The sequence below is a fragment of the Coturnix japonica genome, chromosome 4 (genome assembly GCF_054131305.1).
Source record: "Coturnix japonica strain WE chromosome 4, WE-NBRP24, whole genome shotgun sequence".
Classification (NCBI taxonomy): domain Eukaryota; kingdom Metazoa; phylum Chordata; class Aves; order Galliformes; family Phasianidae; genus Coturnix; species Coturnix japonica.
In genome coordinates this window covers 49,479,239-49,493,360 of record NC_140666.1, presented here as the reverse complement: position 1 = coordinate 49,493,360, position 14,122 = coordinate 49,479,239, and the positions used below count along the sequence as shown (strand labels likewise).

The following is a 14,122-nucleotide window of genomic DNA, read 5'->3' as shown; positions in this document are numbered from 1 at the left end:
GAGGCAGAATCACCTTCCTTGATCTGCTGGTCACGCTTTGGTTCACTGCTATCACAAAAATATGGTTGGCATTCTGGGCTGCAGGTGTACATTGCCAGCTCATGTTGAGTCTTTCATCAACTGACACTCCCAAATCCTTCTCGTGAAGGCTGCTGTTGAGCCATTCTCCACCTAACCTAAGTGCAAGACCTTGCACTTGGCCTCATTGAACTTCATAATGTTTGCAAATTGAACGCAGCTGCAGAATTATTTAAAAGAGATCACACAAAGCCTCCATAATTAAACCATTATGGGCAATTTCTTATCGCAATAACTGCAGTGAAATCAGCACGAGCAGCTGCTGATACATTTGGGATTGTTCTGTAAATGGGCTGACGTTCTTCATTTGTATTTACAACAAGCTGCTGAATTCGCACTGTGCTTTATGCTTTGCTCTGCTTTTCTCTGTGTTCCACCAGTGTCTGTTCAGTACCACAGGAAGAGGGCTGCAGCCACCACCAGCCAGCAGGGTGCCAGGGCCATGGTGCCTCATGGCTGCATGGAACATCAATGGCATCTCTGCAATACTGTGATTAGAAATGCTGACTGCAGAATGAACTGTTTGCATTCTCCCAAAGGCAAAGGGCATTCCATACCATTTCTGTCTCCCGATCAAAATAGTCAGTGCAGCTGAATTAAAGCAGTTTTATAACAACATGCAGTGATCTCAGGTGGCCATGAAAAATTCACAACAGAAAAATAGGAAATGTAATGGTGTTAATGCAGAGTGGAGTGTTTGGCTCAGCTATGGCTCTGCTCCACTCTTGGAGTATCTTTGAATTCCCCAAAATCAACTTGGATGGTTGAGCTGAGAGCGGAACTCAGCTGCTGTTCTTTAAAAGTCTAGTTCTGAGGAAATGCTTTGCAACATTGGAAGTCCCTTAGGCCTTTCCTAAACCCTGGAAATCTAAGATTTCTCTACTACTTCTGCTGCATGGACGTGATGGAGTTTAATTTGAGTTAAAGCTCCTTCCTCCCTTCATTCATGAAATTTCAAGGTTGGCAGCAGTAGTTTTGCTTACAGACAAACTGTTCTCAAGAAGCTAGGTCATACTTTTGCCTCAAGCATAGAGAGAATTGGCAGCATGATTGGTTGTGTTGCCTTGGGAGCAGTGCGGGAAGCTGCTGGGCCTGGAAGTGAACACCTATTCCACACGCTGTGCTCAAAGCTGTGTGTTTTTCTTCCCTTAACACTACATAAATTGTCTGAAGAGGGAGTTAAGGAGGTGTCTTGGGTCCCCTGTATCTGGTGAACTGTGTATCTGGTGAGGCATAGTGAAAGTGCATTTGTGTTTTTTTACCTGCTGAATGCATTTGGGGCAGGGAAGGAAGAATGTGCTTTAAACTGAGCAGTTGGGAATGTTTACAGGGGGATACAAACTATTCAGTAAAGAGATGTAAAATTCATGTGATGTGATGAATGAATGCCAGAGATGGCCATATAAGCTGTCACTTACAGAGCCTTATGCTACGACTGCAGTATTTTTGTGCACTTCGTATTCATTTTTACGTAAGATTTTCACACAGGTTCGCAGCTCATTTACAAAGTGTTTAATGCCAGCGTTCATGCTGCTCCTTCTGGGTGAGGGACACCAACACCATGCATCCATCACAAGGACAAAAGTGTCTCGCATCTATCATAGGAACTTAGGCACAGCCTGGATCAGTGTGAGTAGATGCTGCAGTGATGAAGAGAAGTCCATGAGGGAAGTGGTGAGATTTATTCAAGAGACAGATTCAGTCCTTTGCTGTAACATCTGGTTTGCTTTCTGCTGTATAAGCCAAGATGCTCTAAGACTGAATGAAGTTGCCAGCTAAAAAAGTACATTAGAAAATTGTAATGAAGGCATCATCACATCATACATCTCAAGGGTTAGTGGCAGCTGCACAGACATCACTGCAGTCTTCTAACAGATGATCAGTGGTCATTTTTAAAACAGTTTTCTGTATGTACTAACTGTGGGTTTTATTTTCATACGTTCTATGGCATCACACATATAGTCACTGCTTCTCTTTAAGTGGCAAAATATCTTGATGGTTTAATTCTTCCAAATGCCCCCTTCTTCTCAAAGCAATCACAGAAAATATCCCATGTTTTTGTCTTGTCAAACATTACCATTTTGTATTTCTTCTGTGTTTATTGTAGACTGTGCTGACATCAGTATGTAGACTATGGTACAAGGAGGAAAGAAAATTGTCTTGCACGGATGACTCCTGCAGCAATGGAGATTGGATAGATGGTTTTCTGTGTAGGGGAGGAGAGAAAGAGAGATCCAATGTCAAAGCTGGACATGGGCTGAGCCACCAATGTAGCAGTTGTTGGTACAGTTTGGTGCTGGGGTGAGGAACGCAAAGCTGCTCACAGTAAGGATTCTAATTTGACAAGTTGTGTACATCAAAAAGTGGGATTAAACAATGCAGTCCATTTTCATCGATGGAAAATTTAAGGAGAAAATACCCATAAGGGTGGTCCTTTAAGGTCCTGACATAATGATGAGATAAATTCACCCTTTCTGTCTGTTATGAGGGAAGAGTGCCATGACCAGGTCATGTTCATGGTGCTTCCATTTAAGTATAAAAGTGAGATTTGACATGCTCCTGTTGTACGCAACTCCAGAAGGTATTTGTTAAGACAGAAGGTGTGAATCCTGCTCTGATGCAGTGAGACCAGTGCGGGTTCATGCTTAATAGGTGAAGACAGTAGATTCCAGTCTGTTGGGCAGGAAAACATGATGTTCTGCCATCACAGTGCCATCCAGCATGGCTTCAAAGCCCTGATAAGTGCAGGCATTCTAGTGAAATAACATAGGGTTCATACATACAGTCTGCAGGTGCTGTTTGAGGAGGATTTGGGTAAGAGACACCCTTATCAGAGTCATGCTTTGAAGTAATGTGGAATAGCAGTGCTTAGTCTCTGGGCATGGCTTGGCCATTGGGTTTGCAGCAGGAGATTTTATTCCTCCCTTGCCCCTTCCCACCTTTTTCAGGAGAATAAACAAATGCTAATTAACTGCTGAAGGTTAAACAGCTGAGCACTCTCAAGGAAGAATGAGGGGCTAAATGTTATGTGTACTATAGAACATCATCATCCTATTGCAAACAGTATGTCCTGCACAGTCTCATTGAACTTAAGAAAACATAATTACTAGCTCAAAAACTGTGTCATTCATGTAGTCAAAATATTAGAAGGGGAAAAAATTATTTCTATTTTGATGCTATCTAACTTAAGCACAAGGGCAGATATTTCTGCATTTCTTTCTTTAATCACAAGCTGGGTTTTGTTGTTTTTTGTTTGTTTGTTTGTTTGTTTTTGTGCAACTGCAGGAGTAGTTTCTGTAGAAATTACTTCTTTTTCTTACCATGAAATTTTACTGTGAGTTTTCCCTCATAGCCAAGCTCTATTTCCTTACTGTCTGCATACTTGCAGGAATATAATGGAGCTCAAGGCTGCAGTGCAGCTGAAGGAAAAAATGTAGTTTTTGTGACATATAATTTATAATTGCATCAGTGGGAGCAAAAGTGATATTGAACTTTCAGCTTGTACATCTTGATAGCTGGCTTCTTTGTGAAAACAGAGTGTTGTGGGGTTTTTTATTATTACAAATTCTTCATTGTACATTCAAAATATTACGTTTTTCCATTAGAAACTGTGTTGGTTGGTGCCACCATCAGCCAATAAACCTAGGGCCTGGACCACCTTCTCTCCTCAGTGCAGTTTCAGTGTGCATAGCTGGTGTGTTTTCTTCAGTCCTGTATTTGGGTAGGGGAAACATGCGGTGACATATATAGAGCATGGTGAAGAGGCCCAACTATCCCCATGGATGGCTCAGTTATACAGAACCAGTTCTGGTGACCAAAACTTGTTTTTTCCTGTCTGCCAAAGTTGAGTGTTCCTCAGAAAGGCCACATCCACAAACCACAGTGTCACCCTTAATCTTCTATTCGCATTCTTTATGAAACACTCAGGGCACTCCTCGAGCAGCCGTGGCCCCAAATCCTTCAGTTTTCTGTTTAGGAAAAGGTGTTTGCATAAGTTTTATTCTTTCAAATACTTTTGAATAGGTGTGGTTTTTAAATGTGTTATTTTATTGATTTATCAATTTATTTATTTAGTATTCAAAGAAGACGTTTCAAGAGAGGCCCAGCTAAGTCTCTGCTGAGTTTTCAAAGTATGTGAGATCCCCTGGTTTCCATTTCACTAAACAAGGTCATTTCTCTGAAGATCTGAAGCAGCTGCAGCACCAGCAGTCTGCTTTTTGCCCACTGGTCTCTGTTTTCTGTTACCCTCATCCTGTGGGTCCACATTTTCTCCTGGATTGTGAGGAAGCGTGTTTTGTATTTGATAGACTCCCCCACAGTTATGACAACAGTAGCAGACATGAGCAATACAAACACCACTCCTGTGCTGAAAAGCTGTGGATGTTATAAAAGCTTATTCCCCCTAGGTGCTTCCTAAGCACCGATCACATTTCATAGTGTAAATGTTCCCATGTCTGCATGTGCTTCTCCCCCCACACTTGCTTTTTTACCTTGTCATCAAATTCTTAGTAGTATGAATTAGTGTGATGTAGAAATGGTGCTGTGGTTCTGGTCATACACTTAACTTTTTTTTTTTAGGCAAGGTAAATTCTGTTTTGAGGGTGACTGCGAGAACCACAGGTCATCTGTCACGTGTGTGATGATTGGCTCAAGGAAACAAACTCTGAAGGAGAAAACCAAAGAGTTCAATACAAATTGCATGTAATATATTTTCTTCCTAAGCATTAATACCTTTTTCCCATCTGTCACTCCCACACTTCTGGTTGGGTTTGTATGTTTGCAGTGCTCACAGATGTGTGAGAAAGCAGTGTCCTTGTTGAACAGGAGGACTTGGGGGCATAATGACGAAGGAATGAGCACCTGCAGAGAGGCTACACGAAGGCAGTGGGAACCTCTGGGGATTCCCAGGGAATGGTCATACAGAAAAGTTGGGTTTTCCTTAACTCCCAATGTCCAGATATTGACCAGTGGAATAAAGTCATAGAGCAGTTGGGAACGCCCTGCCCAGAGTTCATGAAGAAGCTACAGCCAACAGTGCGGAACTACGTGGAGAACCGGCCCAAGTACGCTGGCCTCACCTTCCCCAAACTGTTTCCTGATTCGCTCTTCCCAGCTGACTCAGAACACAACAAACTCAAAGGTATGTACCATGGTTCACATGTCAGCAGCCACCATGCAAGGGAAGTCTCTTCCACTTTTTCTTCTCTGTTGTTGCATTTAATGCATTCAGTCAGGAAGACTTAATGATGATGTTACTGGATATACTGCTCCGTGATATATATATGATATGTTTTGTAATGACTTCAATCATGTATTGAAGCCATGGTTTACTCAGCAGGAGTTAGACAGTTGATTAGAAAGAGTGATTAATGTGTGTTTGATATCAAAAGAACTTCTCATTGCCAATCTGGAACAAACATGTACCGTGCATCCGTCTTGCATCTCCTTGGTTCTTCTGGGTACTTACAGGGGTGACCCCTAATGGCTCTCGGTTGCTTGCAAGGTGCATGCCAGCACATTATCCAGAATTATTACTCTTCCAGTTAACAGCTGCTTCATGGCATGGCTTTTGTGAGGGCAAAGGAAAAGGCCTGAGCAAACAGCTTGGAACACACAGAATTCCCTACTCCTCCTCCAATAAATTCAAATAATGGACTGGATTTGGAACTAATGAATAGAAATGACTGTCAAACTGTCTTGTGATGTTTTGAACACCAGCAAGTGCCACTTTTAGGATGCAGTGTCAGAACAAGAAACAGTGCCTTGAAAGAATTCTGCTTCTGCATTGCTGTATTAACCCGTGTCCCGCTTCAGTAATTCTCCAAATAATATCGGCAGTTCCCTTTGATACTGCTTTTACCATCAGATGAGAGAAGTGATGATATGTTACTCTTTATACCATGTTCTTCTTTACCTTTTTTTTTTTTTTTTTTTTTTTCTTTCATGTTTTCTGTAGCGTGCTACAGAGTAAGTTATTCTGAGTGTGGGGTTCCTTGGTACACAGCACCGGTAGTAAGAATTGCAGGTGTTTTTCATGTGGGTTTAGGCAGTTTTTATTAAAAATGCCAAACAATAATAACTTTAAAAAAAAAAAAAAGATTATGGAAAGCTGAGTCTATTCTTATAGGCACGCAGCTTTGTGTTATCTTCAGGTAAAATCAATCATGGCACATCACAGAGCTCGCCATGCATATAGGGCTCTGGTTTTCCTATAACCCAGTTAATCTTTCCCTGAGGACAATAAGTTTTGGTGCCAATCACAGTGTTTTCATGCTGTCTGTTCTGCAGCCAGCCAAGCTCGGGACCTGCTGTCCAAAATGCTGGTCATTGATCCAGCCAAGCGCATATCAGTGGATGAGGCCCTGCAGCACCCATACATCAACGTCTGGTACGACCCCGCCGAGGTGGAGGCGGTGAGTGGGATGCAGCTCTGTGCTGCAGGCTGGAAAAACGTGGGGATGGTGCTTTATGACATAAATTCCTAAAATGATGGATGATGATGTATGGGCTCATGTGTGTTCCTGGGCTATGGGACATGAAATAGCATGCATAGGTAAAAACTCAGAGGTGTTTGAAAGCGGTGTATGGAAAGAGTGCTCCATCTGCAGTGGAAGAAATCCAACTGATAGCAATGGGAAAATAAGGCCCCAATCCCTGCAGAACAACAACAAAATAACCACCAGTTTTTTACTGTGTGAGTTTTTGCACAATACATGGCTCAGAGGTGCTCCGTAGGGAACGGCTTTGCCATCTACAGAACCTTTAACTCTACGTGCTTATTTTCTTTAAAAAACAAAAAGTTTCATCAATCTGGAGTGCAAACTTAGAACTGCAGCCACTTCCATGTAACCTGACAGATGCATTAGTTTCACAAGAGCAAGGTCAAATATCTCACTAGTCTCATCTTTTGTTCCTTGTTTACGTTAACTATAGTCTATGTTCTATATGTGGCCCAAAACAATTCCTCTTCACTCAGTACAGCCCAGGTGGACCCAAAGGTTGCTTACTCATGAGCTATGGTATTTAATACACAGTCTTAAAAATGTCAGTGCGAGTTATTCTGGACTGCTGTCTGTTTGGTGCTCTGATTGTCCTTTGCCTGTGCAAAAGTTCTGCATATGGGATTTATGGGCTCGGCACAAGCAGAATGATGGCAGCACTGACCAGATCCCATTGCAGCACAGCTGTGCCTCATGTTCTGAAGAGGATGAGGGAGAAGCACTGTCCATATTAAGAGCTGATTTCCAGAGATGTTAACACTTCTAATATTCATGTTTGGGTGTTTTGCACACATGGGATAATGTGTGGAGGAAAATTTATCTTTACCCAAGTAAGTAGTGCTAATTATTTATGGTATAGTGAAAAATATATTGAACAGTTTTGTTCCTCTTCTGCAGCCGCCCCCCCAGATCTATGACAAGCAACTGGACGAGCGGGAGCACACCATTGAGGAGTGGAAAGGTGCGCACAGCTCAGAGTTAGGTGGAGAGGTCCCATCCCACGTGTGTCTGCGTAACTCCTCTGGCATCAAGAACCAAGCCCAGCCCTAAGAACCGCTGCTTGATAGTGAAAATATTGCATAGGTCACTCTGAAAGCAATGCCTCGATTTGTTCCCTTGAAAACTACAACAGATACAACAACAACTCAAAACCTGCTGTTTTTCAATGTAGTCACCTTCATTACTTATGCATTTTCACAAGCAATGAGGCCAGCCTGCATGCTGCTTTTGTGAAAATCTGCATGGCCTTACTTTTGGAGCAGCCCTCACAGATACGAATATCCTGGGTACTGTCATTGTCAGCACAGATCAGCATTGAGAAGGGAGGTGCAGATTATGTTGTTTCATTTAAATGCTATCACCTAGAAAACGGGGTGCTGGTTTAACAGGAAGATACGCCATCATTTTTCATATAGCAAAGCTGTACTGCTCCATTTCTACTTAAAGCAGCGTGAAACAACGAATGTGTTCTAGCGTAGCCCTATTTGTCTCAATACAGCTCCAAGAAGAGCTGTCAGTAGCGGAGAGGAATGGAAGAGAGAGGTTTTATGTGAGCAGAGCTGTCAGAACTTAGGAGGACAGGATAGGGTTGGACTATGGGGGGCATCAGAGGATTTTGTTGTTGCTGATGACCGGTACTGTTCTTGTTTGTAACTGTTGGAATTGTCTGTTCCAGAACTCATCTACAAAGAAGTAATGAATTCTGAAGAAAAAACGAAAAATGGCGTAGTAAAAGGACAGCCGTCTCCTTCAGGTACTCAGCCCCAGTGAATGGCGCAGTTGTGTCTCCTTTCTGTGCTGACAGAAAGAAAACAGAAACAGATAAAGCATTCAGGTGCACCAGAAGCTACGAAGACTAACTTCAGAGGTTTCAGGGCAATTCAGTGATTTAGTGGGTTGAGCTTTATTAATGGAACTGCAGTGCTATGTTAATGCTTGAAATGGGGTCTGCTTGGAATTTGGGACTGAGCTGCCCTGGTAACAGTGGTAAATAATATTTATGTTTATGATAGATGTTTACTTGTGTTACTGATAACTTCATGGAGGTTCATCATTTTGCAGAGTCAGAATGATTGTGAAGGTTAATGCTGTCATTTTTCAGAGGACAGGTGAACTGTGATGCACAAAAATGCTGTCACAACCAAAATCCTGGACTTGGGCACCTGGTCCTTAACTAAGAGACAAAGCAGCTTTGCCTCCCCACTCCTGTGTCTGCATTGCCACCATATGATCTCATGCTAGCCCACATATTGGAGGGCTGCTGTGTTTGCATGGTTGGGTTTGCTTGTTAGTTTGCTCTTTGAGTCCTCATGCTGATAACCCACATAATCCCAGATGGCATCTGATTGTTGGGTGTTGGTAACGCTGAGGAGACTGATAAGAAGTGTTAAGGAGTGACAAGGATGGGACGTTGAGCACAATAAGATGGCTTGATAAGAAACCAAGGGGTAGGATATGGCGTGAACTGTACCCCTTTCAAAGAGACTGCTGAGGAAGAGATTTTCTGGGTAAAATATCTGACATTACCCAATGTCTGAAGCCGGTAGGGCCCATTTTCTGCTCATGTTGTTCAGAACGCTCTGAACATTGCCACAGGGTTGCATTCTCCTCTATTTGACCTGTGAGAGGTTCTGAGGTTTCGGGTTGAATCACGGTGGTGTTCATTTTCGTAGCACAGGTGCAGCAGTGAACAGCAGCGAGAGCCTCCCCCCATCCTCATCGGCCAACGACATCTCCTCCATGTCCACGGATCAGACGCTGGCGTCCGACACGGACAGCAGCCTGGAAGCGTCGGCGGGGCCACTGGGGTGCTGCAGGTGACTAGCCGCCTGCCTGCGGAACCCCGCCTTCTTCAGGGGGTGACAGCATCCAGAGGGAAAGCAACAGAGCTAAGGGACGGAGGGAAATAAAATGCACAGATTTAAACGAAACAAACAAATCTTTTCCGCCTGCTTCTCCTACAGAGCTATGTAATGCAGCTCAGCTCAAGTGTGTATGTAACTCATAGTTGCTCTGCTTTGGTCTTCTTCCAATGATGCTTTCTGGGGTGGGGGAGGAAAAGGATTCTTTAAATCCTTTTTGGTTTTTTTCCACCCTTACAAGATGCAAAATTAATGGCTGCAAAACCAGCGACCCACAGCTGTCCTCTCACGCTGGCATGACAAGGTGCGCAGTGCCACTTCACAACACACCAGTGCGGATCTGCCCTCACCCTGCTCTGTTGTCTCCTGCTCCCTGGGGCAGGTATGGATATACAGTTAGGGATATACAGATAGGGATACACATACATTTTTTCCCCCACACATGAAGAGCATACACACACACCAGTAAAGTTCTGGCTGTGTGTGCAGCTGTATGCCTATAGGAAGACATCAGTCTGCACACATACTCAGTGCACCACACAACTACATGGCCCATTTCAGGTAAGCAGCATACATACATGGGTGCTGTTACCCATGTATATGTCATGTCCTTGGTCATGGATGAGGCTGCACAGCTTGTGCAATCATTTGTGGAAGTGAAAATAACCACACTGAGCTGTGGCTCCCTCAGACCCTTGAAGATGTAGCACCAACGTTTTTGCTGATATATATATTCAAAGGCACTTTGTATTGGAGGATGGTGCTGCAGAGCTTCGCACAATGTCTGTGAATATTGGGAAGAGTTCTGATTTTTGAGCAGATACTCTCAGGTAAGAGCAAGTTGGAAGGAAGCACATCATGTATTTTTGCAAGGCATGGGGAGCAAGAATGGAAATTCTTTGTACATGTGTATGCTCAGAGAGGTTTGTATTGTGAAGCAAGCTTCTCCTGTCCACATTCAGTGAATTATCTTTCTTTATTGAGAGACTCACTGCTGTGAGTTCCAGGTATATTTGTGTGTTAGGGGATGTTATAGGGCTTGGGGAACAGACAGACCGCAGTCAAAAGGACATTCAGTGTTTAGTTTTGTATGTCTTTGTTTTTACTGAATTCAGCACTGGGATATCTACATCCCTCCTCAGCATGTTTGGGGCCAAGAGATGGTTTCTCCTTTACGTCATTCCTCTGCAGGGATCTCCATCACTGAGCAAAGACCACCCTTCCCTGGGTGTCCTTGGCCATTCCTTTGCTTGTGACAAGCCATCCAGCTCTCCAGAAGTGTTACCAGCTGTGTTATATGGAAAAGGTGCGTATAGTGGGTCCACAGAAGTGGAATGCTTTTCCAAAAGTCAACAAGAAAAATTGTTCAGAATACTTTATTGGATACTTTAAATTCACCGGTTATGAAGTATTACAAATCCTTTTCCGCTCTCCTGGAATATATTTGCTCTGTTGGGTGGCTCACACACCTGCTGTTCTGCTGTAGGATAGGAAAACAATTGGAGTAGCAGGTCAGATTTTCTTCAAAGGGAAGAAAACAAGAAATTAATCTTCTCTCCAGGATGCTGAGGAGGGAAGATAAGAGTGCATATGAAGTAATTTCAGACCTAGTAGCAGATCTGTGCTGTAGTAGGACATGATGTGTTGGGTTTTTTTCCTCTAGGGATATTTTTGGTTGATTTTGGGGAAAGAAAGCAAAAATACAATTAGGTCTATGATTTTCTAAAAACTCATAAGAGTAACTGTGAAAGCAATAATTTACCACTGCTAAAATTGTTAGCAATATTCTTTCTTAAGCCATGAAGCATCAAGTTGTTGTTTGGTGATGTAACGCTCACTTCAATGCCAGTGATCATAAAAGTAATCAAAGCAAACAGCAATGCTCTGTAGGCATGAAGGCAATAACACCACAGTGACTTCTTAGCAATAATGAAATGTCTCGCCTCCAGATTTAAGTCATCATACCTATAAATAGTACTTAGATAACCAGTACCTTTTCCCCATTCCTTCATTTGCACCGTTCCAGTGTGTTATTTGACCCCTTGCCCCAAAGAAAATGCTAAGAGGCAGGGCTGCATGTAAGAGGAAGGGCAAAAATTGAACAGATGCAGAATGTCAGCATGAGGAATATGCTATTCATCACCAGCCGTGTTATGGAGATGTGACAGACACGATAGCAGAAGGGCCACTTACAGTGGATGCGTGCTTGCAGATCTCCCATGTTTTACTGAGTCCCCTAGCGTAATTTGGTCTGGTTTGGGTTCAGGGGTGCTGGGCATATCCTGGGAAGCACAGGATATGTTCTGCAGATGGGCAATGAATGAGCCCATAGCATAGAATGTATACAGCTGTGTTCCCAGCAGCCAATTCTGCTAACAACAGTGCTGCACAAATGTTCTGTGGCTACCGTAGGGATGCCACATGGGTATCAAGTTTCACAACTAGCACGTGCTTCTGTCTTGTGTTTGGTAGTGCTCAACACAAGCGCGTGTTGAAGTGCCTTGCTGAAATGGGCCCATAACAATGGCTGCCTTTGGTTTTGACAGTAAATGAGTTCATCTCCTCTTAAAGAAGCTCTGTTTGCGGGAGGAGACTTAGGGCTGTCCACATTGGACACCAGAAAAAAGCCATCGATAACACAAAGCAATAGTCTCTTTTGGTCTTGGTCCTCATGTGACCCTGGCTACCACATGGGGTGTTTCCTCTGTGTCTGTGGGTTGTTGCTGTCAACTGTATCCTACAGGAGAGTGTGTACCCTCCAATGTGGATGACACTGGTGACAATCTGTAGCTATCCTAAGGTGCAGACAGGATATTCCTTTCAGATCCTGGAATTTGGAGGCCCTTCTCTTCAGGTCCTGCTCCTTACTATCCCAAAGCTCTGTGCAATGTGATCATAGCAGATGTATCTTTTTTCTTCCTTCACAGTGACCTTCCAAATCTACCTCTTCCATTACACAGTCAGTACATATGACTTGAGGAACAATTTTCACCTCATTCTCAAGTTTGCAGCAGTAGGTGTAATTACAGAGACACAAAGAATTGGTAACATGGAGGTGTAATGGTGGTTTGTTCAAAGCATTGAGGTATTGAAATGGCCAGCAGCCTCTTGGCAGGTGTGCAGCAATGGCAGCTTGTTTTTAAGTCAGAGTTGCTCCTGAGAGACATCCTTCCTTCCCTTTTCTTTTTACTGATGAGTTTAACTGAGGAGAAAGCATTGATTTGCTTTGAGCTGATAGAAGGTTGTGTGCATTTTCAATGCAGTGGTAGATTTTGACATCACTCGTCAGGTGCTCACTCATCAGCCAGAATAGTGTATATGTATTCCATCAGCATATAATGCGTATTCAGTGATTTCAGGTGTTTATTTGGATTGGTCACAAGCTGAAGTATTTGAATGATGCTGTTGCTGGGAACCCACCCACACTATTCAGATTTCCACAGCGTGGATACATACAGGCATTTATGATATATAAAGGAGAGCTCAAAATGGGGTGCAAGCACGGTAACTTGTCAAAGAAAGAAAGAAAGAATGAAACATAAAGCCTGGTGAGTGCTTCCCTACAGCTCTACTGTTTATCCTCTGGCACTGATCAGTTCCAGCCTGATGCTGGCTGGCCTCAGGAGATCATGCAAGCCAGGTGGCAATGTTACTAAATCATTCTTGTACTTTTATAACAGAATCTGATCATAGGTATATACGTTCATTTACATAGCTTTCCTTTTCGAATTTGGCCTAATAATCATGAAGAGATGAGATCTGTCCGTGTGCCTCTAGGAATCTCTAGGACTGTGTTCTTCTTTCCCCCAACTTATTGGCTCATGGAAATATGCCGGTAGTCAACATTAGAACTGCCGAAGGGAGTCAGGCTGAGCAAATTTCACCACCTGTGTAAAACGTAGTAAAAATATTTTAATTCAGAATAACCTTTAGAAGCCACTTGTCTGACAAATGTAGCAGGATTTTATGTGATCAGAATTAATAATTCTAATTTCAGATCAGTTTCTTTTTATGCTTACCATTCTTTCAAATTTTTGTGTGAATTCAAGCTTACGGAATAATGAGGATCTCTTTCCCCTGAAGTTTGTGAGATGAAAACAATGAATTTCCCAGCAAATTCTGTGTGCTTCTAGGGAGAGCACTATGGAAGGAAACCTGCAGGGGAGAATCAGCCTTTCCTTTTAGTACTCTTAAAAGGAAAGGCTGAGTGTTTTACTTGACATGTAAGTTGTGTATGTGTGTGAAAGAAAGAAGCGGAGTGCATGCAGGTGAACATTGGTGTTGCACTCATAACTGACCCAAATTCTCACTGTGGATAAATAGTGTAATTGTGACAAAGCAGCACATCTTCAAGGAGCTGAGGTCTGTGCTTATTGAACTTCCACCACCTCACAAGGACATGAAGAAAGTTGTTTGACTGCGGGCTCACAGTGACCTTGTTCACACACATACATGCACACAGAAAAAAGAAAATTGCTGTGCACAAGGTTTGAATATTCCACAAGTAAGTAATGTCTTAATTAGGAAGATGTTCGGGGGCGCAGGGCAATAATGAACATGTCACCTTCACTGATGAGCTGGAAAATAGAGCTGTCCATAGAACCGAGTGCTGAACGTATTAGCAACTTTGCCAGCGCAGCCATTTTTTTAATTATTATTCCTTTTAATTTTTTATTTTATTTT

General features: G+C 42.9%; 1 protein-coding gene across 38 annotated transcripts in view; it reads left to right on the top strand.

The window, feature by feature from the left end:
- MAPK10 (mitogen-activated protein kinase 10) overlaps nucleotides 1-9,516 on the top strand; it is an 84,579-nt gene extending 75,063 nt beyond the window's left edge. For 20 of the 38 annotated variants that reach the window (XM_085546725.1, XM_015861683.3, XM_015861674.3 and 17 more), the window contains 5 exons: nucleotides 5,036-5,218; nucleotides 6,367-6,491; nucleotides 7,476-7,539; nucleotides 8,254-8,331; nucleotides 9,256-9,516. In XM_085546725.1, coding sequence (XP_085402851.1) covers nucleotides 5,036-5,218; nucleotides 6,367-6,491; nucleotides 7,476-7,539; nucleotides 8,254-8,331; nucleotides 9,256-9,398 — 593 coding nt within the window. In that variant the 3' untranslated portion in view covers nucleotides 9,399-9,516. Of the gene's footprint in view, nucleotides 1-5,035; nucleotides 5,219-6,366; nucleotides 6,492-7,475; nucleotides 7,540-8,253; nucleotides 8,332-9,250 lie in introns of all 38 variants that reach the window. The other 18 variants (XM_085546727.1, XM_085546739.1, XM_085546731.1 and 15 more) reach the window with 1 other exon arrangement.
- The last annotated feature ends 4,606 nt before the right edge of the window (nucleotides 9,517-14,122 follow it).